The sequence below is a fragment of the Aspergillus sydowii genome (genome assembly GCF_001890705.1).
Source record: "Aspergillus sydowii CBS 593.65 unplaced genomic scaffold ASPSYscaffold_5, whole genome shotgun sequence".
Taxonomy (NCBI): Eukaryota; Fungi; Ascomycota; class Eurotiomycetes; order Eurotiales; family Aspergillaceae; genus Aspergillus; species Aspergillus sydowii.
In genome coordinates this window covers 1,974,070-1,993,394 of record NW_024467863.1, presented here as the reverse complement: position 1 = coordinate 1,993,394, position 19,325 = coordinate 1,974,070, and the positions used below count along the sequence as shown (strand labels likewise).

Below are 19,325 nucleotides of genomic sequence, written 5' to 3'. Positions count from 1 at the left end.
ACTTCCAAGGCGGGGATGCTTAGGGTTACGGGAAACCGCATCTGAGCAACATATACTGATGGCTAAAATGGAATTGGTTTTCATAAAGTTATATCGTATTATTCTATGGTTCGCTGGGGTTTCCGGTTTTGAATTGGCTCAAAATCACGTTATGATGCGGTTTCCCTGTTATATATATCTTGTTGAAGTCGTTTATCATACTTAGGTAGCATCGGCAATGTCTTATCAGTGAATGACGATGGTGAATATCGCATCTTCCCGGTTTTTGAGTACCGGCAGGAAACACTTTTACTCCGGATATAATCACGTCCACCGATTGAAGTTATGGCCCAGAATTGCATTAATATACGGATAGGTGCGAACCTAATATTTCAGGCAACCGGCCACTGCAACACACTAACCAGATCGAGCTAGCTGTATCATGTGATCCGTGACGATCATTTGGGGCGCAGACCAACGCAACCGCCGTGGGTGCCTGCAGTTCAACCTTGACGCCGCAACAAGGCTGATTTCTGCCCAGTTCTTATCCTAACTGTTATATATATTGAGGACAGCTCTGCCATCCCAATTTCTTCGCTCATACTCTGTCTTACTACAAAAATACGCGACATGGTTGGAAACACTGATTCTTTGAGTCCGGACAATGTGGTGGGGCTTGCCGCCCAAGCTCTCCGGCCAGACGCCAGCTCCGACTTCAGCCTCAACACTCCCTACGAAGCCGTTGCCCTCGTCGGCCACGCTTCACTGGTCGCCGTCGGTTTCAGATTAGTCGGCCTCGGCGAGGACCATACGATACGTATGTGCCAAAATTATCATGTTGAGACTGCTGCTGACAGCTGGTTTGTTTTAATAGAAGGAACGTCTGAAAATCAATCCCTCCCCGCAGAATGGAACGCCAGTTCGACCACATCTTTCCGATATGCACACTCTCAGTCCTCTATGCAATACCTGCTTAAAATCAGCCGTCTTGGAAACAATGCTGTTGTGTTTGCATTAGCCCTGGGCGATGATCGGACAACTTCTTTCGATGTACCGGTTAGAGACTATGTCTCCGAATCCGCTCTACCACTCTCTTCGTCTGCAGACCTCACAGCCTCTTTGAAGGAAGTATTCATCTCCGGCTCTCGCCTAACAGATCTGATTGCGCTGTTCAAGATCAACGTGATCCAGAGACTCGCACCCGGTTTGTACAAGGAGGGGCAGGAAACGACTGGACAAGCCTCCGACAGGCGACCAGAAAGAGACCCGCAGCCTGAAGCTGCACCGAGGCGCGATCCGCTGAGAGATGATTTATACCCACCTGCAAGGCCGTACCCGTTTAACGACCCCCTCGCAATACCCCCTCGGAGACCGGGACCCCCTGGAGATATTACCCCTCCTGGCTTTGAGGATGAATTCGAGCTACAGCGACCCGCCCGCGGATTAATGGGCCCGGGCGGAAGACATCCACTAAATATCGGAGAGCGAGACTTGTACCCTCCTGGTCTGGGACCAAATGACCCTATCCGTGGAGGCATTGGCCCAGGATTGACTCCCGGGGGTGGTGGCATGCATCCTACCTTCGATGATCCTCTTTTCGGAGGTCCTCAAGGCCCCGGTGGTTACGACCCCCAGGTTCCTCCAGGAGCACGATATGATCCAGTAGGACCTGGAGATGGGCCGCCATTTGGGCAAGGACTCGGTCGGGGCCGGGGTGGCCGCGGCGGACCGGGATCTGGGGGATTTGGAGGATTTGGTGGTGGCTTTGGTGGTGACATCATTTAAGAGCGACCGACATGGAAAATCGCAGACGCAGAGACGAAGTTATGATCCAATTAAGGAGTTTATGAAATAGCAAATAATCGCACATAATAAGAATTCTGCAAGGATGAGTAGTGAATGACAGTGCCCAACATTACAACACATGCCCTGTAGAGATCCCCACCATTTGGGAGTGTGGCTTGGCTGTGGCGCACGGGCGGCCACACTTCGCCTCATCCACCGTGCCAGCAAACCTGCTCCCCTTCTTGTCCTCGACATCTCCCATCGCCATCCCCACCGTCCAACAAAACCATTTCTTTTCTCCAATAGACTTCTATCTCGTCTTAATCTGTGTTTTCGGTTCCCTGCTTGCTCCTCCCCACGCCGCCAACACCTCTGATTGCCGCCCTCACGAGACCCTTTCTTCGCCTAGCTATCCCACCCCTCCTCGGCAGCCGTTTCCCTGGTTCTCTTCCGCCCGCCAGCTGCCTCCTCTCTCACCACAATGGATAATAATATGGAGATTGACGCGGCGCGTTCGCCAGAACCACACCACCTTTCGCCGACGACCGATCCTGGGTCGATTCCTACCCTCGATGGCTGGATTGAGAATTTGATGACTTGCAAACAACTCGCGGAGGAGGATGTGCGGCGATTGTGTGATAGGGTGTGTTTCCCGCGGACGGATTCTGACCAATGCTGTGGACTGCTGGAATTCTAACCGAGTGTCTGCTGTAGGCGCGAGAGGTGTTGCAGGACGAGTCCAACGTCCAACCCGTGGTATGTGCAGTGTTTTGATTTTCCTTCGACGCATTGTGGGCCGCCGCCTGCGTGGAAGGCCATTCGACCGGTTCAGTGAATTGATATGGGTTTGCAGAAATGTCCGGTAACCGTGTGCGGTGATATCCACGGTCAATTCCACGATCTCATGGAGCTCTTCCGCATTGGAGGGCCCAACCCAGACACAAATTACCTATTCATGGGTGCGTACCCCAACAATATCCGATTTTGGGGTCCCTTCCATCCCTTCTCCTCCCCCAGGCTGATCGATTTCAGGTGACTACGTCGACCGTGGATATTACTCCGTCGAAACCGTCACACTCCTAGTTTGCTTGAAAATTCGTTACCCTCAGCGTATCACCATCCTCCGAGGAAACCACGAGTCCCGCCAGATCACACAGGTGTACGGTTTCTACGATGAATGTCTGCGGAAATACGGCAACGCCAATGTGTGGAAATGCTTTACCGACCTTTTCGACTACCTACCCCTCACTGCCCTCATCGAGAACCAGATCTTCTGTCTCCACGGTGGTCTGAGTCCCTCCATCGACACTCTGGATAACATCCGATCCCTAGACCGAATCCAAGAGGTTCCCCACGAAGGCCCGATGTGTGATCTGCTCTGGAGTGATCCCGACGACCGATGCGGTTGGGGAATTTCTCCCCGTGGTGCTGGATACACCTTCGGGCAGGATATCTCAGAGGCATTTAATCATAATAATGGCTTGACTCTGGTTGCACGAGCTCACCAGCTAGTTATGGAGGGATATAACTGGTCACAGGACCGGAACGTTGTCACGATCTTCTCAGGTAAGATTTCGATGCGCGCGTCAGCTGGCAGGTCGCTAACTTTCACCTTAGCCCCTAATTACTGCTACCGCTGCGGTAACCAAGCCGCTATCATGGAAATTGACGAGCATCTGAAGTACACTTTGTACGTGATCCGTTTACCATCAGAACCCCACAGATCTATTTACATTCGTACTAACACTGCTTTCTTTCCAGCTTACAATTCGATCCTTGCCCACGCGCCGGAGAGCCAATGGTCTCGAGACGCACTCCAGACTACTTCCTGTGATCTTATAGTGATAGATTTCTTTTCTCACCGTGCAAAGCTGAGGCTCGCCGCCCTTCGACAGGGCGCGTGGGAGGTCGGGATGAGCAGACGCCGGCATGCTCTGCCTACATAATCACATGTCCACCCGTCGCCGTGTTGATACCATTCATGAAAATAAGACATATTCAGACTCAAGATCAATACGAATTTTCTGCGTGATTTGGTCGGTCGGTCCAGATTGTAGATCTGCAGAACGGAATTACGTTGGAATTACGTTGGAATTATTAAGAAGAGTAATTATGTATTTCAGCTGCACATGGACTGCTTCATTGTAGGTTGGTCATATCAAGGCAGGATCAACAGTCTAGATAAAAGAACATTTTATACTTTGGAAAAAGTACGGAATTGGTACCGTATACAGAGGGAAAAAAAGCCAAAAAAAAAGCCTGCTAAAACCACAATCAACCACAACTATAGAAGAAGACTAAATCCTCAACCCCTTCGCCTTCTTCGCCAAAATCTCCTCTACCTCCTTCGCATGGTTACTAAAGTTATCCACAAGACTATCCCACATCTTGGGCTCATGCTCGTGCCTCTTCTCGCTATTCCACGCATAATCCGTGATTGTGAATGGGCGAGAGGACTCGAACATAAACGCGATTGAGCCCTGCGAGATTTGCGACACCGGTGGGGATGTTTCGGTTGCGGCTTTGAATTCTTCGTAGGCGACCCCGTGGGGGACCACTGAACACAAACCAGGCGTTAGACAAGGGATTAAAGACAAAGGGCAAGTACTAAATGGTTTACTTACTTCCACATTCGAAGGAGATGCTCCCGGGCTTGAACTCGTCTGAGCGACCGCCGTAATCGCCGTAGATGAGACCCATTAGTTCTGAGGCGGCATTGCGGTGGTAGTATGGTGGACGGTAGGTGTCTACGTATGACGGTTAGAAGGTGTGTGTGACTGAACGTGTCGGAACTCAAAATACGTACGTGACGCGACATCCCAGCGGGGAGAGAAGATGAGGACATCGGCAAGAGGAGCCGTAAGGTCGCGAGATTTGGCAGTAAGGACGCAGAAGATGGAGGGGTCGATGTGGTCGACTGAGATGGAGCCGACGTTGACAAACTTTGTCAGATCATATTTGTATGGGACCTGAGGTTGTTAGTCGGCGATGTGATTCAAGCGGATAAAGATAAAAAGGGCTCTCACGTAGTTACCGTGCCAGGCAACGACATCGAAGGGGCTGTGTTGCTGTGAGCTCTTGAAGAACTTCCCTCCTAGCTTGTATATGATCTCCCAGGGCTCCTTGACGACTTCATATTTGGCGGTTGGGTATAGAAAGTCACGGGCGTTGGCGAGACCATTCGCTCCTAGCGGGCCAAGTTCCGGCAGTTCGAATTGGGAACCCCAGATTTCGAGGATATAGCCACGCGAGGGTCCATCTGGGAGCTCCACGCGAAAGCGAAGACCGCGCTGAATGATGACGATTTCGCCTGGCTGGACGTAAAGGGGACCGAACTCGGTCTGGATGTCGAGGGCACCCTGTTGGGGAACGATGAGGAACTCGCCGTCGGAGTTTACGAATGCTTTCTTGGTCATGCTCTTGTTCGCGGTATAAACATGCGTCGCGATACCCTCACGCAGCGTTGGATCACCAGACCCAGCAACGGTCTTGAGGCCAGAGACGAAGTCCGTCTCAGCCTCTTCGATATCGAATGGGTGCCATGCAAGCTGGGTAGGAGAGACGTGGATTCGCGGGTTTAGGGGTAGAAAGCTGCACTCGGTATCTTTGTTGTCGGGGAGATTGCTCTAACTAATGTTAATAGAATGCTGTGGACATGTACAAATTAACGTACGAATCCTTCGTGGGCAACAGCTGGACGAGCGCGGTAGAGCCACGCTTTCTTGTTGCAGTGTCTAGGCGCAATAAACGCAGTTGCTGTAACTTGCTCTGCGTAGAGACCAAAGCGAACGTTTCGGGGGCTGTTCTGACCATGTGGAATGGTGCCGGGAACAGCTTCAGACTCGAATCTGTTTGACTCTGCGTTAGATGGCTGAATTCTTACGCAGGAAGTGTTGAACATACGAGTTACCGAATCCAGCTTGATACTGTAATTGATTAGCATATTATTTCCAGTAGCGAGAGGCAAGACAAACCTCGTAAGGGTCATTCCTCCTTGTCTTGAAGGAGGGAATTGTCGCATCCTTTTGTGTCTCAGCCCAGTGGAATATGTTCTGATATTCCTTTGGATCCGTAAGTGTCCCGATTGAACCCATTGTGACGGTAGAATAGAATTGGCAGCAAACGAGTAGATGCGAAGTCAAGTGTTGTTAGAGAATCACAAGTCCAGAGCAATCGTTGACGGGACAGATTCCCTCATATACTTCAGGCAGTGGGGTCAAGCCGACAGGGAAGGGCCTCAGCACTTGATCACTCGGTAACCACAAGGGATTCCCTAGTTGGGCGGTGTTATTGCCGACGCCGTGTTCCAGCATGTAACGGGATCTCCCCCACATGGCAACCCATAACATGGGGTGAGACCGCTGAGGCATCGCCGTTCTTCCCCGGGAAAGTCGCCATCCGGTATATCGGGGGGGAGCTTAAATGCCGAAGTGGATCCGGAAAATCAGCCTGCAAGTGGAGTCGGATGGTGCATTCGGAGGATAGCTCTGGGAGCTCGCGCGCAGCTGCTGTTTGACCCCACATGAGTCAGATCTGAGTAAAGTGGGCGGTTTATAGATGTGGAGGGTTGAACGGAAGTTATCAGGCTGGGCGATTTGCCGACGCGCTGAGAGGAGCTCTTAGTCAATGGTTGGTAATGTGGGGGTTGATGGAAAATGAAGATGAAGCAAAGGTGAAAGTGGAAGTAGAAGTGGTGATGGATGCGATGACTTGGCTCTAATAGACGGTCACATGTCAACACCGTTACAAAAGTGAGCTAAATAATAATTGTAGACATCTAATTGCATTTCTATTCTAAGGTTTAATTCAACAAGCTGATCTTCCCCGCCGTCAAGGCAAATATAATGGGCAAATACACCCCAATACCGGCCTCCTTCAAAACCTTGAGGTGTTCAACCCGGCGTCGTGCAGCAAATTGAGTCTCAGAAATCTCCTTGCACTCGCCAACAGGTCCATAGGCAAAGCGCTTTTCAATTGACCAAGGGCTACGGCCGGCCACGAACTGTATCCAGCGACTTCTCATTTCCTGACCGACCGCGTTCGCAGCAGGATTGAAGGATAGATCTACACCTCCGAACAAGAAGAGTAGATCGACGGCGTGGTGTGCGCGGCTGGACGCTTGCCATGGGTTGGGTTGATCAACGACGTATTTGTAAACACGTTTGCCGGCAGCGTTTAACTTGTCGGAGATGACTTCAACTGGGAGAGTATATCGTGCGTCGTTCACAAGATCCAATGCGCCGAGTTTGCAGGCTGTCGGGCGATCAGGGACGACCTGGTACATTTTCCGTAGGGTGGTGCCCCATGTTTTATCTTGTTCGAAAGCGGCGGCAATAGTCTCCCCGTCAAAGGTTTCGATTCCGTTTCTCCAAATCACAGACTACAGTGGTTAGTAAGAGAAGCATGAAGAGTAGGACGTAAACACACCTCATACTCAGTATCGCCTATCATGATCTCATCTGCGTGCTCGACCCTCGTCTCCCATCCCTTCAATTCATCGTCTTCCTGTATCCACATGGTGTTGATGTTGCTCTCCTTCAGCGCCTTCAGGAGAGACTGAACTGAAGCCTTGCGGAGGGACAATTCTCCACATTCTTGGACCTTTGTTTCCAGGGCTTTGATAAGGCCATTTCCTCGCTCAACAGGTAAAGGCGACGACAAGTACAATGAGCCAGACGCGAGAACTGCCCTCTTCACAGGTGGACCAGTGATCAAATGAGCNTGAACATAAACAGCACCCGCACTTTCACCAGCCAGAGTGATGTTATCCTACGCCGCATCAATTAGTCCATGTTCAAACTTGCATGGAATATTAACATACCGGGTTTCCACCAAATCCGCCAATGTTCCTTCTTACCCAGTCAAGGCCTAATCGCTGATCCTTGAAGGCTAGGTTCGTCTCGTCACCATCACCAAAGCTGAAGATATTGAGCCGGTAGTTTATTGAAACAAAAATGAACGGTTGTCCAGTTTTTATGGAATCGGCAACAAGCTTTGTTGGATCTGTACTTCGTTAGTTTTGGCGACTCATAACGCATTCCCTGTGAGCAGCATACCGCAGATTTTCGATGCCGCAGAACAGAAAGTCACAACTTGCGAACCACCTAGAATGAAGTTAGTCCACTGGGCTTCCGTCATATCGATCAACTGCCTCGCATACCATGTATCCAAACCAGCACAGGAAGATTCCCCTTATTCACCGCATCAGGAGGGCAGGTGATATCGACCGTCAAGCACTCGAATTCGTCCTCCGGCTCCTGCTCAATCACAAAGTCTTCAGGAATGCGCAAAAGGTGCCGAACATCTGTATCGACCTGGGGACATCGCGGCCTATACACAAAACAAAGGTCAGAAACATCAACCCGTACATTCGGAAGTAAGAACATACCCAAACCGAGAGCTATCGACAACCCGCTCCTCAAAGCCATTTACAGGCTGTGCTCGTTCAAACCGGCCCGGAATACTAGCATACTTGATACCTCTGAAATGGTTAACAGAAGAACCATCGCACTGCGTTTCAATGCCGGTGAACGTCGCGTTGAGAGAATCGTGTTGTACTTGTGGGGGTGCCATTTTCCAGCTACTTCTCGAGCTTCAAAACACTCAATTGACAATACTCAATTGAAAGAACGATAGATGTATTCACGATCATCCGAACGACCGACTGACCGGCTTCTGGAGATGTCGACCTAACCGAAGTTTACCCCACATCGTCATTTCTCATTGCTGTTTCAGTCGCGGAGATGGATTAATGGACAAAAATGTTGACGAAGGTGGTTCGTGGGGCTTGCGGGGATGTGGGCGGTTGACTCTGCCTCCACCATCTACAATCATGGGATCTATCTACCAATATCGTCTGTGGAATAAATCTTTGCCCTATTTGGCCATTTTCTCCTGTCGTTATGCCACTCGCATTAAATTATAGAGCTGAACTTGTCAGTTCTTAACTCGATCTTCAGCCGGCAGGTGCAAGGGCTCGCCCCATTGTGCTTTCCAATTGGTCTTGCAATGTAGGCATGTATATATTGGGAAGGAGCGATAGGCCCATCGCACCTTCCTTTAGTATACCGTACCCTATTTAATGAGGAAGCTGCGATCCAGAGAATTCCGGATAGGCAGGAATACCGGTTGTACCTGCCCAAGGTGAACAATATATCGGGCTTAAAGGGCCTATCACTCCATGACAATATTTCGCAAGAGTACGCCGTTGCGATGGACATGGATAGGGAGACTGAACGAGTGGTATAAAACCCGATACAGAGACTAATAACGATGGTCCTTACAGCAAAGGAAACTCTTTTGCCTTGCCGTCACTATTTGCTAAATGCCGTAACATCTGGTACCTCCTTCCACTGACGAGTCTCTTTATCCAGCAACCCCTCCTCACATTCAACCCATCCAGCACGAATGATCTTTTCCTTAGACGGCGATCTCGGCTTTATATCCACATCAAACGGCGCCGGCTGTACCGTGATTCCCCCTACGATGTCATCGATGTCAGGAGTCACCGGCTTCCCATCGGCACCTAGAGGTTTACTCAAATTAAACGCCCACAGGATACCCGACATGGCCAGGAATAGCGAGCGCTCGGCGATATGGATACCCTGGCAGAAGCGTCGGCCGGCGCCGAATGCGAAGTTTCCGCGTTTGCTCACGTCTGGGTCTGTGGCGGCATCAAATTCGCTGCGGGAATCGTTTACGAACCGGGCTGGATCGAATGTGCGTGGGTTTGGATGGCGCTTTTCATCCATGTGGATTGTCCTGGCAGATATGGGTCAGTGGATAACTAGGTAGGTAACGTTTATTCCAGATTCCGGGAATTTACCAGACGTTAGCAATAACCGTAGCACCGGCTGGAATGCGATAGCCCATGTAATTGTCCTCCTTGATAGTAGCATGTGGAACTCCCAGAATGATAGTCGGCATCCACCTAAGGGACTCCTTCACGCAGGCCCGGATATAGGGCAAATTGGGCTCGTCGTCCATTGTTGGAAGTCGGTCTGGCCCGACGACACGATCAATTTCTTCCTGAGCTTTTGCCTGGACGTCAGGGAAGACCATCATCGCCAGCACAAAAGCAAAAATAGTGGCCCTTGTCGTGTCGGATCCTGCCTCCAGTAAGGCTCCGCAGACGTAGGCGGCTTGAGGATCAGAGAAGCCCTCGGTCTTTTGGGCCTTGAGGAGCTCAGCGCAGAAGCAGGGCTTTGCTGTACCAGCTAAAACCTCCCTTTTCGCATTCAGCCAGATATCGGTGTATAACTTCTTTTCCTTCTTGTGAAGCCCCTCGGCGTACTTATAGGTAGGGACTAGGAACTTGGGGAGCTTGCGCAGCAGTGGATAGAGGTCTAGGACTTGGGCATTCGCGTTGCCTACAAGGTCACACCACTTCTCAAAGCCCTTTACAATGGCATCATGGCGTTAGCTAGTTATCTATAAAGATGATATGGGAAATACGTGTCCTGACCTTGATAACTTGCTGCAACCTCGGGTCATGGATGCTCTCATTCCGCCAGCCGTATACAATCTGAGTCGTGAGCGAGTAAGAGTATCGCCAGAGATGGTTCACATATTCCTTAGGCTCATCTAAAAGCCCCAAAAGCATCATTTGCCTTTCCAGCATTTGATACGGCACATAAGCCTTCGCCGCTCGGATATTGAGGATGCTGTGGATGACCTTGTGCATCATCCGCCAGGCTGGGCCGTATGGCTGTAACTCCCGGTTAGTTCATTTACTGTGCACAGTTCGAACAATAAGAAATATGGAGTCTAGTACCATAAAAACGAGTCTCAGTCCCCCACTAGCAATGTCCATGCCGACATACAACTCCGGTCTTGACGAGTAGTTGGCGCCACGCTTGTCCAGGAGGTCTTTGATCGCAGTGTCGCTTGAAAGTATAATGTAGGTTTTTGTGCCGAGAACTAGCGAGTATATCGGACTGTTCCAAGCGTTAATCGGGAAAATCGCTAAACAATTCGTTTGCCATGTTTTCAACTTCTTAAGCATACCCATATTCTTGAGCCCATTTTTGGAATTGTCGGTGCGGATATTCGGTGGGCATCTAGGCCAGGAAGAACAATCAACGGACCCGCTCTCTAGAAGAGGCTGGGAATGAGTAACGCACCAAATGTAAATTCCCAATTAGTGGAAGCGTCGGCGGTCCTGGAGGATAATCTGGCGGCCGTTGGCCCACAGTAAACAAGCAGAGCAGAAGATATCCCACGGCGGCAGCAGCGGCCGATACTATAGAAGCAAAGACCAGGTTCGCCATGATCGAGAACCCAGGCCAGGGTGAGACGGGAAGTGTGAGAATTTGTTTACGAACGATTCAGAAAAGTTGACGGAGATGAGGGGGGTTTATTTATTATCTAGCTGTTGATTCGTAATTTAGTGCAGACACATTCTCTTGACAGCTGCAGCGCCGTTGGAGCCATTGCGCATCAGGACCGCCCCGCCACGTCATTAGAAGGTCTGTGACTGGTGTATTATGGGAGACTAATGCAAAATGCCATGGCTAGGAGCCTAGAAGCGCGTTGGGGTTACACTAGTATGGTCCCCGTCGCCCCTAATATAGCTTCCTGGTATGGAATCCTGGCCCTAATAAATTGTGCTGTGGACCCGCTAACAATCTTGTTTTATGTCTTCAAGAGGTTATACAGCTAAGAGCCGAAATCATTATGAACGTTCCGTAGAAGGAAACAAAACTAATTATTAACTAATATTCGTATTTATACTGCTACGCAGTTCACTCTACGCTTGTACACCAGTCACACTGATTCCCCACCATATCATTTCATATATACATTTGCTAGCATATCACAGGAGTTAATGTGCTTCTTCTACTCTATAGCTGTCTCCAAGTATCATAATATCCCCATTCACACGGAGCTCCGCGAAGCAAGAAGCTCCCTCACCCCCTCAGCAAACAACAAATGCGCATAAGAAACATGCATAGCCGTCATAAATCGCCCATACACATGCCCACCTGTACGTGGGTTACTCCGGACATGCGAGTAGATAATCGTAATTCCCCCGTCATCTTCACCTACCGTCGGACTGTCTTTAAGTAGTTCGAACCGATGTGACGCAGCCAGGCTGCGGCCTTTAGTGCGGCCTGCGTATTCCACGAAACTTCGCCCTGGTCGAGGGATTCCAACTGAGTCCGGGAATGTTGATTCTCGGTCTTTAGCACTGTATGTGCTTGCGTCGATGAGATAGTATAGACCGAATAAGCACGCGCCGAGAGGTGGGAGGTGCTTTTGCGACATGCCGCTGGGGCGGGAGATGTCGCATGTACACGCACATGCAGATGCGCCTGACTGGAAAGACGAATAAGAATCCCCTAAATCTCTAGTAGTTACCCTAGCCCTGGCAAAAACTGTATTGATCCACTATCAGTCATCTGTCTCTCTTTCGAAAGAGTGCCGTGTAAAGAAACAAGTATATTATATATACATACCCTGGTGATCAATAACCCCCTGCACAAACGGTGCAATCCACCTCTCAGGCCCAAACACCCAACCAGCAAAGAAGCCCCTCGAAAACCTCGCCAAAATCTTCTCGTCACNTATCTGCCGCTGTAACTCGCTCAGCGGAATCCGCAGGGTGTAGCTTTCTTCCTCGGTGGGGTTCCCCGCGGGGTCGATGACGTGCATGCCAAAAGAGCTGCTGTGGCCTGGCTCAGCGCGCCAGGTGAATTTCATGGAGCGGCATGGGATGGCGAGGATTGTTAGGCATCCTATTCCACTGCATAGAATGGTGAGCACAATAGGGGTGTACCAGGATCTAGCCATTGGGGAGGTTGTGCGGTGTCTGAGGGTGTTGGGCGATGGATCGGAGTTGTACCATGATGTCCGTTTAATAACATCATTTACGATAATTTACTAAATGCTAATGAACCGCATATCCTATTGACAAAACTGTCCGCTTTTCTTTATATTAATGCAAAACGGTATTGGGTAGTGCAAATAGACATGGCTCTATTACATGTTGTATTAAAACCTAGCAGTAATATCTACACGTAGTTATGCGCACTCATTCTAGCCACCACTGGTAAAGGCCTTATTAAAAATCCAAAATATTTTTCAGCACCTCAACTATTAGCCTCGATCTCATGCCTCTTTCGAAAACAACCCCCAAAGAAAAGAAAAGCGGGTATACCCGATATGCCTGACACCAGCGCCAGAACCCACCCCATAGTCCCCCAGCTAACCTTCTCACGAAGGCATCCTGCAAGAAACGGTCCAACCAAACTCCCAGCAGAGAAAGAGGAGTTCAGAAGCCCATACGCCAGCGCCATACTCCCCCCTTTACCCCGAACAGTAGGACGTTTTGCCTCTTTCTCCTTGACGATATATGAGACCTCCACTAGGATTATGGCGAGCATTGCCGCGAGACAGATCCCTAGTAATACCAGTAGTCCGCATAGCGTAACCTTATCATGAGTTGAATTATTCTGCACGAAACGGAAGCAAACGAGGGCCGGGACTGCCCCGACAAATGCAGCACAACCAACGTACCGCCGAGTCCAGGGGAATCGATCCGTGAAGCAACCAATGACCGGGTCAAAGAAGCTGGGGAAGGTCAACGGGATGAAGATGAGACCTTGGGCTGTCTGTTTCCAGTTGAACATCTCCTCAACGAAGAGGGGCAGGACACTGTCGCAAGAGGTAAGAATGAGACCCCAGACGAAATAAGCCCATAGTGTAATGACGAAGCGGCAAGAACTGCACAGGGTGTACCATGCTGATTTCCTCTTCTCGGAGACTGTCTCTGTCTCTGCCGTCAATTCACGGGCGGTGCTCCCCTCAAGCGGCGGTCCATGTATAGAAGAGGCATTCGTTTTCGGTTCATTCTCGGGTGTAGTATCAATCTCATGTTCAATCCAGTCGAGATGCCTACCGCAGTCAAGCGTCCCAAGAGGCCCAGATACCATCTCACTGACTGTTGTTGGTTCAACAGATGATGGCGTCTCTCCCTCATAATTAAGCCATTTTGCTGCATCCCTTCGCTCTATCATGACTAGCCGCAACGCCACGTCGATGGCGATAAATCCAAATGCCAGGCCGAAAACTGAGTAGTATCCGCCATGTTCATAGAGTGCACCTCCGAGTAACGGCCCACCTAAACTCCCCAAAGTCATTCCAGTGCCGACAAGTCCTAGAGCCTTTCCGAGTTCGTCCTTTTCTACCGTATCTACGAGAAGCGCGAGGCCGACTGTCCAGACCACTGCTGCGGATGCGCCCTGGCATAGACGACCCGCGATCCAGAATCCGAGATGCGTTCCTACGCAGAGAAGAGCTGTCGATCCGGCTAGGGCGATGAGACCGATAAGTAATGGCCATCGGCGGCACTGAGTTCTGTCTGCTAAATAGCCAGCGGGCGCTGCAAAGATTAGAATCAATAGGTCATGTCTGCGTATATCAAAGGCTGGGGAAGGAGTACGTACGTGAACATGCTAGAAGTCCGCCGCCATACAAAGTTAACAAAATCGACGTCCATCTTTGCCCTTCCCAGTATCAGCAAGTGGTATGGTACTAAGTGCTCTGAATAGAAGACGTACCATCTTGCTCCAGTACGCCCGCTCTTTCGCGCAGTGCCGTCGGAGTGACAGGCACAACCTACGAGAGTCTGTCAGCCAAGGCTTCGATAGAGCTAATCAACTGGACAAGACAAACAATTCCGTAAAGAAAAATATCCTGCCCATCACTGTTAGCAATTCCAAGAACGAAAGACTGATAGAAGGGGCGTTACTACCGTAAATATTGCAAAAACGACAACGAAGACAATGTAGCACTTCGACCCTCTGAACTCCACAAGCCACGGCCGATTCTCCTCGTCGTTGTTCGCCCTGGTGGTCGACATCCCAATAGAAGAGGAGTAAAAATCTTTATCAAAGGCCCATTGTGTGAAGCTGATTTGGAAGGCATAAGGGCAGCAAAAAGAGAAGGTCGCAGCGTGGATGATTCATCTAACAGTGACAGGCCATAGGGGTCCTTGCGCTGCGAATGTGGTGTTCCTTCTTCACTAAACTCTGGTCTGGACCATTTCCCGGCAAGCATCCAGATTCATAAAGCAGCGGTTATTTCGAATAAATGCAATGCTCTTGATTGGTTTGGTCTGTCTGATTGCTCGTCCATGGGGTCTAAGATGACTCGATTTGAATTGGCAGGCGCCCATGAACTTAATGCGTCCGAGATAAGTGAAAATAGAGTCCAATTATGTAAACCCTCTCATAGTACACTTCACTCGCTCAATCCAACTGGCTGGCCTAATGGACATCCTCAATATGACTGGCATTGCCACAGCGGCTGTCCGGCCATATTGGCGCAGGTCGGCACCATGCTATTCATTAAGTGAGCAATAGTTATCATCTCCTATTGAAGCCGTCTAGAGCTCACCAGGATCTTAATTAGGCGGATTACCGTGCCTTGTCTATGGTTCCAGATGGGGCTGTGTATCATTGTGGCAAGTCCTCCCCCATACCTTGACGCTATTCAAGGATCTACAGATATCAACCGTGCACCGATAATCGGTCTTTATCAGATTTCCCCGACATCACGCCTGCAACCTTGCTCAAAGCGAAGAATGCATACTCAAGCAGTGTGGAGAGAGTAAAATTGAGTGACTCGCTATTCTAACAACTCAACAAGAAATGATCTATGGTACACATTATGGCGAATTTAACACTGATTGTGGCCGTGGACGCGGCAGTCTAGAACCGATGAATCCTGTCTTTCCCATATCCCAGCTGCTCTAGGATACCCTTTGGGCCCTTCCCAAAACCTACACCCCCAACGAGACTCGTCTCCATCGCGGGTGGACCGCAAACGAACACTTTCGTGCCCTTGTCCCCTGGGCCTCTCATGACGTCCTCCAGGACTTCCTTGGTAACATATCCCTCCCTTATACCCTCCGCCGGTTCAAACTCTTTGCTCGGTCGACTAACCGCATAATGAACATCTAATCTTCCGGGGTACAGACGCTTATACGCATCGAATTCCTGCCGGAAGAGCAAGTCCTGCTCTGTATTCACGCCGAAGACCACAGTGACTTTCGTCTTCTCAGCAGGGTTGTCGAGGATTCCCTGTGCAAGCTGGTAGATTGGTGTAATACCTGCGCCGCCAGCGATCAGATAAACGTGGTTGAATTTATTAGGTGTCCATGAGAAACCGGGTAGCGAGGCGAGAATGAATAGGTTGTCGCCCGGTTTGAGGCTGTGCAGGTGGGTGCTTGCTTTCCCGTTTGGGTATTTTTTGACGAGGAGGTCGATGAAGCCGGGTTCGTCTGGTCGTTATTAGAGATTGTCTGGTGGAGGGGATTGGGATCGTGTTATGTTGGATCGGTCTGCTTACCTAGCTTGCTGACAGGCGTGTAGGGTCGTACGACGGGGAGCCAGCTACCATCGGGTTTAGAGAAGGTGAGAAGAGCAGCTGGATAGATTTTAAATTAGCGCTCTGTTATAATTCATCCAGAAAAGAGACCATAACTCACATGTAAGACCGAGTCCGCTGAGCGAGCTCTCACCACCGGGCAGCTCAAACCGAAGACGCTTTGTGTTGTGGTTGACGCTCTCTTCGCTATGAAGACGGAGATATTTGAAGGCGGGGCCCGCGCGACTGAAGACCTTCTGGGACTCCGAGTTGGGCGATTCGGCAAACGCGCTCTTGGTGAGATACTTGGAAGCTGTGTAAGTACCGATTCCACCGACAGCGAGGATGGCGAGAGAGTTGGCGACAAGACGGCGGTTCAGCAGGGCTGCCATTGCTCTATTTATCTATATTCGAACAACTTGCCGGAGGCTGGATCCAAGACGTTCGACAAAGACTGTTAAAAATCTGACAGGCATTCTTCCTGGGGCGTCCTGGTGTTTTAAATCGTGGCAGATGGTCATACAATGTCGGGGCATCGGCGTTTGTCGCACCGTTGCGAGTGTTGTATTTACTCCGATCGGGCGTGGAGATCCCCGAGCTGGAGCTGGCGGCCGTTGTAGTAGTGTACGGCTCTGCGACGTTATTGGCCCCGTGGATTTCAAATTAAAGCACTTCGCACCGGGACTTGTTGGTGTCCGTTTGCGGCGGAAATAGTAAGCGGACATAGGAGAGGCATGGCATCCATCCGCTGTGGATCGTTAATTGCGAATCCCACCGCTGAGGTTTAACTCTTGAGGCTTTGACTCACAGTGGATTGGACCCTCTCACTAGTAAGCTTCTGCGTGGCGCACATCCCCCAAGTTGTGGCAAGTATTTTTTTACACTGCTGGCAAGAGAAGTTAAAGTGCAATTCACTAAAATGCATTGCGACAATTCCCTGGCAGGTTGCGATCCGGCCCTTTATCCGTGAAAAGCATATTCATAATTTTCACTATATACTCGAAGCACTAGATGAGAATTGCACCAGGATTATAGCGTCATGAAAATGTTCAACGCTTTCGCCAGTTCATCGAGCGAAACCTGGTCCGTGTAGTCGTAAAGGTTTGACCGCCGGCGACTTTCTCCTCCATAAGCCCGCGTCACTGTCTCTGCTGCAGTATCTTCAGAGGTTGGCCCATAACGTCTCGCCGTGAACCCATTGGATACAGTCCCTTTGGTAATAGCCGGCCAAGGAGCTTGCCCATGGCAGAACTTGAAAAAGTCCTCGGCAAATGCACTTGCAAGCGCTTGCTGGTCTGGAGATAGGAATTCCCGGAAATTTTGAAAGAGGTACGCCAGATCTAGAATGTGATTTGTCCTACCTTTCCACTGTCCTTCCCATGGGTTCCCTTCGTTGAAGTAGTAGACGTACGCATTTCCCTTCCACCCCTGTGCAAATGTCAAAGCAGGGGAGAAAAAGAGCACATCATTAATGAAATCCAAAACTCCAGGGTAGGCCTCCTCATCGCTGGTTCCCTCTGAGACACCGTACGATTTTGCAATCTGCTCGGCCGTGGTTGGTTGCGATGCGAGAGCAGTGTTCATGGCTTTGACAAACTTTTTGGCGCAGTCCTTCTTGGTGTCGGGGAACAGAAAAGCAATGATGCTCGCCTAATAAATTAGCCTACTGACTCTGTGGCGAATCTTCAGACTTACATCTATCTGGGCATCTCCAACAATCAAGTCTTCACACCAATTCTTCCCCCTTGGGGTATCCGATGTTGTATTCGCCGTGTCCGAGTGCGAAGGTGCGGAGGGAACGATGTCGCCATCAATTGCCGGTGAGGACAAAATGGATGGGGGTAGTTTAGAAACGACGTCAGGGCCGGGCATCTCAAGTAGTGCCTTGATTCTCTCTTCGGGGCTACTGCTATTCGACAACCCTAAAGCTGAGATCGCCTTCTGGTAATTCTGTTCGTGTACGTCGTAGGGTAACGGCTGGCTCAGAAAATACGTTCCGCTCATTGCAATAGCCCGCTTGAAGAGTGCTTCTTCGGAATTTAAGTGATAGGTCACGGATGCTGGAATGGTTAGCTTTGGATGACACCATGAACGAATCTCCAAACATACCTCCACCCGCGCTCATTCCTGCCACCGTGACATTGTCTGCATCTCCACCAAACTCGTGGATGTGCTTTCTCACCCATTCGATGGCCACGCGCTGGTCACGAAGGCCATTGTTTGCTTTATAGCCAGCATTGCGCAGCTCCTCGGAGGTCAAGAATCCGAAGGCCCCAAGTCGGTAACTGAATGTGTCAGTTCGAATCTCGTCGCCAGGAGTTCGGTTCATACTTGATAGAGACTGCCACAACTGGAAGTTTCTTTTCAACAGACAACTTGACAAGACGGGTATAGTCGAATTGGGCCCAGGAATTTGCGCCAATAACGAGACCCCCGCCGTGTATAAACAGGAAAACCGGGAGCCGAGAGGATGGTGTTGTGCCAGCGGGGACAGCGATGTTGAGATTCAGACAGTCGACATCTGACTGGGGGAGCTCCTTTTTTGGCAGAGTGTGCTGAACGTGCATTAATTCCAAGTCGCATCCAATCGGGAGCGAGACAGCTGTTGGTCTAAACCTTGGTGTTAGTCTAAGGACAGAAGAAACAGCAGGAAATTTGGATATCTCACCCATCTCGGGTCGCATCCAAGGTTACCCCCTCGTGATTGTCGATTGGGATAGCATCCGCCAGTCTGTTTTTGAGAGTTGCATATTTGATCCCCAAATACTGTGTCACACCATCTCCACTTTTCCCTTGGATGGTTCCAAGATGTTGAGTTTGAAGAACAGCGGCCATTCTGCTTTCACTTATATCGTAATTTATCCGCGGTCTATAGCCAGTATATGAGCTGAGCAGTGTCTCGCAACGCGATAGAAAGCGGGGAAGGAAGATTGATTGCGCTGTCTGCAGCGTTGCGGCGTGCACAGTTCCTGGCGGGGGAAAAGCCGGCGCCCCACCAAGTCACATCCCTGCAAGGCCACACCTTCGCAGTATCGCACCATGGGGGAGCAAATTATGGGAGCGCGTCGTAAAACGGGCATTTGTGTCACGAAAGGATATCAACTAAATCGCCTGCAAACCTCTGAACACACCGTCATAGCTCACGTCCTAGAGTACATTCGAATTTCGAAGGTTCCATTTCCAACTCCGGG

The 19,325-nt window shown here is 50.2% G+C and overlaps 9 protein-coding genes across 9 annotated transcripts; 2 read left to right on the top strand and 7 right to left on the bottom strand.

Annotated features, from left to right (window-relative positions):
- Positions 1–609: 609 nt before the first annotated feature.
- ASPSYDRAFT_58317 (proteasome inhibitor PI31 family protein) lies at positions 610–1,764 on the top strand (the record flags this gene model as incomplete). The annotated part of the gene is made up of 2 exons (XM_040849513.1): positions 610–796; positions 854–1,764. 2 exons carry the CDS (start codon positions 610–612, stop codon positions 1,762–1,764), a joined length of 1,098 nt encoding a protein of 365 aa, XP_040702963.1.
- A 481-nt stretch (positions 1,765–2,245) lies between these two features.
- ASPSYDRAFT_89870 (serine/threonine-protein phosphatase) lies at positions 2,246–3,598 on the top strand (the record flags this gene model as incomplete). The annotated part of the gene is made up of 6 exons (XM_040852235.1): positions 2,246–2,407; positions 2,479–2,520; positions 2,618–2,723; positions 2,797–3,330; positions 3,382–3,454; positions 3,526–3,598. The coding sequence occupies 6 exons, from the start codon at positions 2,246–2,248 to the stop codon at positions 3,596–3,598; spliced, it is 990 nt and encodes a 329-aa protein (XP_040702962.1).
- Positions 3,599–4,061: 463 nt separating this feature from the next.
- ASPSYDRAFT_31770 (putative homogentisate 1,2-dioxygenase) lies at positions 4,062–5,858 on the bottom strand (the record flags this gene model as incomplete). Its single annotated transcript, XM_040844910.1, has 7 exons — positions 4,062–4,321; positions 4,389–4,511; positions 4,571–4,733; positions 4,791–5,390; positions 5,438–5,612; positions 5,668–5,690; positions 5,739–5,858. The coding sequence occupies 7 exons, from the start codon at positions 5,856–5,858 to the stop codon at positions 4,062–4,064; spliced, it is 1,464 nt and encodes a 487-aa protein (XP_040702961.1).
- A 707-nt stretch (positions 5,859–6,565) lies between these two features.
- Positions 6,566–8,337, bottom strand: ASPSYDRAFT_58314 (putative carboxylesterase; the record flags this gene model as incomplete). Its single annotated transcript, XM_040849512.1, has 6 exons — positions 6,566–7,144; positions 7,192–7,533; positions 7,586–7,767; positions 7,821–7,868; positions 7,925–8,094; positions 8,153–8,337. 6 exons carry the CDS (start codon positions 8,335–8,337, stop codon positions 6,566–6,568), a joined length of 1,506 nt encoding a protein of 501 aa, XP_040702960.1.
- A 413-nt stretch (positions 8,338–8,750) lies between these two features.
- ASPSYDRAFT_45574 (cytochrome P450) lies at positions 8,751–11,080 on the bottom strand. The gene is made up of 6 exons (XM_040847070.1): positions 10,887–11,080; positions 10,771–10,823; positions 10,538–10,700; positions 10,229–10,471; positions 9,590–10,161; positions 8,751–9,525 (listed from the first exon to the last, which is right to left on the bottom strand). The coding sequence occupies exons 1-6, from the start codon at positions 11,031–11,033 to the stop codon at positions 9,078–9,080; spliced, it is 1,626 nt and encodes a 541-aa protein (XP_040702959.1). The 5' UTR covers positions 11,034–11,080; the 3' UTR covers positions 8,751–9,077.
- A 460-nt stretch (positions 11,081–11,540) lies between these two features.
- Positions 11,541–12,599, bottom strand: ASPSYDRAFT_79021 (uncharacterized protein). Its single transcript, XM_040850982.1, has 2 exons — positions 12,222–12,599; positions 11,541–12,140 (listed from the first exon to the last, which is right to left on the bottom strand). Exons 1-2 carry the CDS (start codon positions 12,553–12,555, stop codon positions 11,641–11,643), a joined length of 834 nt encoding a protein of 277 aa, XP_040702958.1. The 5' UTR covers positions 12,556–12,599; the 3' UTR covers positions 11,541–11,640.
- Positions 12,600–12,854: 255 nt separating this feature from the next.
- Positions 12,855–14,626, bottom strand: ASPSYDRAFT_151469 (MFS transporter; the record flags this gene model as incomplete). Its single annotated transcript, XM_040842104.1, has 5 exons — positions 12,855–14,146; positions 14,211–14,270; positions 14,325–14,382; positions 14,440–14,460; positions 14,519–14,626. The coding sequence occupies 5 exons, from the start codon at positions 14,624–14,626 to the stop codon at positions 12,855–12,857; spliced, it is 1,539 nt and encodes a 512-aa protein (XP_040702957.1).
- An 813-nt stretch (positions 14,627–15,439) lies between these two features.
- Positions 15,440–16,814, bottom strand: ASPSYDRAFT_1001812 (cytochrome b5 reductase family protein). The gene is made up of 3 exons (XM_040839710.1): positions 16,256–16,814; positions 16,117–16,194; positions 15,440–16,048 (listed from the first exon to the last, which is right to left on the bottom strand). The coding sequence occupies exons 1-3, from the start codon at positions 16,524–16,526 to the stop codon at positions 15,477–15,479; spliced, it is 921 nt and encodes a 306-aa protein (XP_040702956.1). The 5' UTR covers positions 16,527–16,814; the 3' UTR covers positions 15,440–15,476.
- A 349-nt stretch (positions 16,815–17,163) lies between these two features.
- ASPSYDRAFT_58309 (putative carboxylesterase) lies at positions 17,164–18,969 on the bottom strand (the record flags this gene model as incomplete). Its single annotated transcript, XM_040849511.1, has 5 exons — positions 17,164–17,784; positions 17,830–18,194; positions 18,244–18,419; positions 18,466–18,744; positions 18,803–18,969. 5 exons carry the CDS (start codon positions 18,967–18,969, stop codon positions 17,164–17,166), a joined length of 1,608 nt encoding a protein of 535 aa, XP_040702955.1.
- Positions 18,970–19,325: the final 356 nt, after the last annotated feature.

Bases quoted from the DNA above. Each gene is read 5' to 3' on its own strand.
- ASPSYDRAFT_45574 (XM_040847070.1), bottom strand. From the start codon at position 11,033: ATGGCGAACCTGGTCTTTGCTTCTATAGTATCGGCCGCTGCTGCCGCC. The intron at 10,824-10,886 runs GTGCGTTACTCA...TTCCTGGCCTAG, and splicing joins TAATTGGGAATTTACATTTG to ATGCCCACCGAATATCCGCA. The intron at 10,162-10,228 runs GTCAGGACACGT...GCCATTGTAAAG, and splicing joins GGTTGCAGCAAGTTATCAAG to GGCTTTGAGAAGTGGTGTGA.
- ASPSYDRAFT_1001812 (XM_040839710.1), bottom strand. From the start codon at position 16,526: ATGGCAGCCCTGCTGAACCGCCGTCTTGTCGCCAACTCTCTCGCCATC. The intron at 16,195-16,255 runs GTGAGTTATGGT...AAATCTATCCAG, and splicing joins CAGCGGACTCGGTCTTACAT to CTGCTCTTCTCACCTTCTCT. The intron at 16,049-16,116 runs GTAAGCAGACCG...AATAACGACCAG, and splicing joins CACGCCTGTCAGCAAGCTAG to ACGAACCCGGCTTCATCGAC.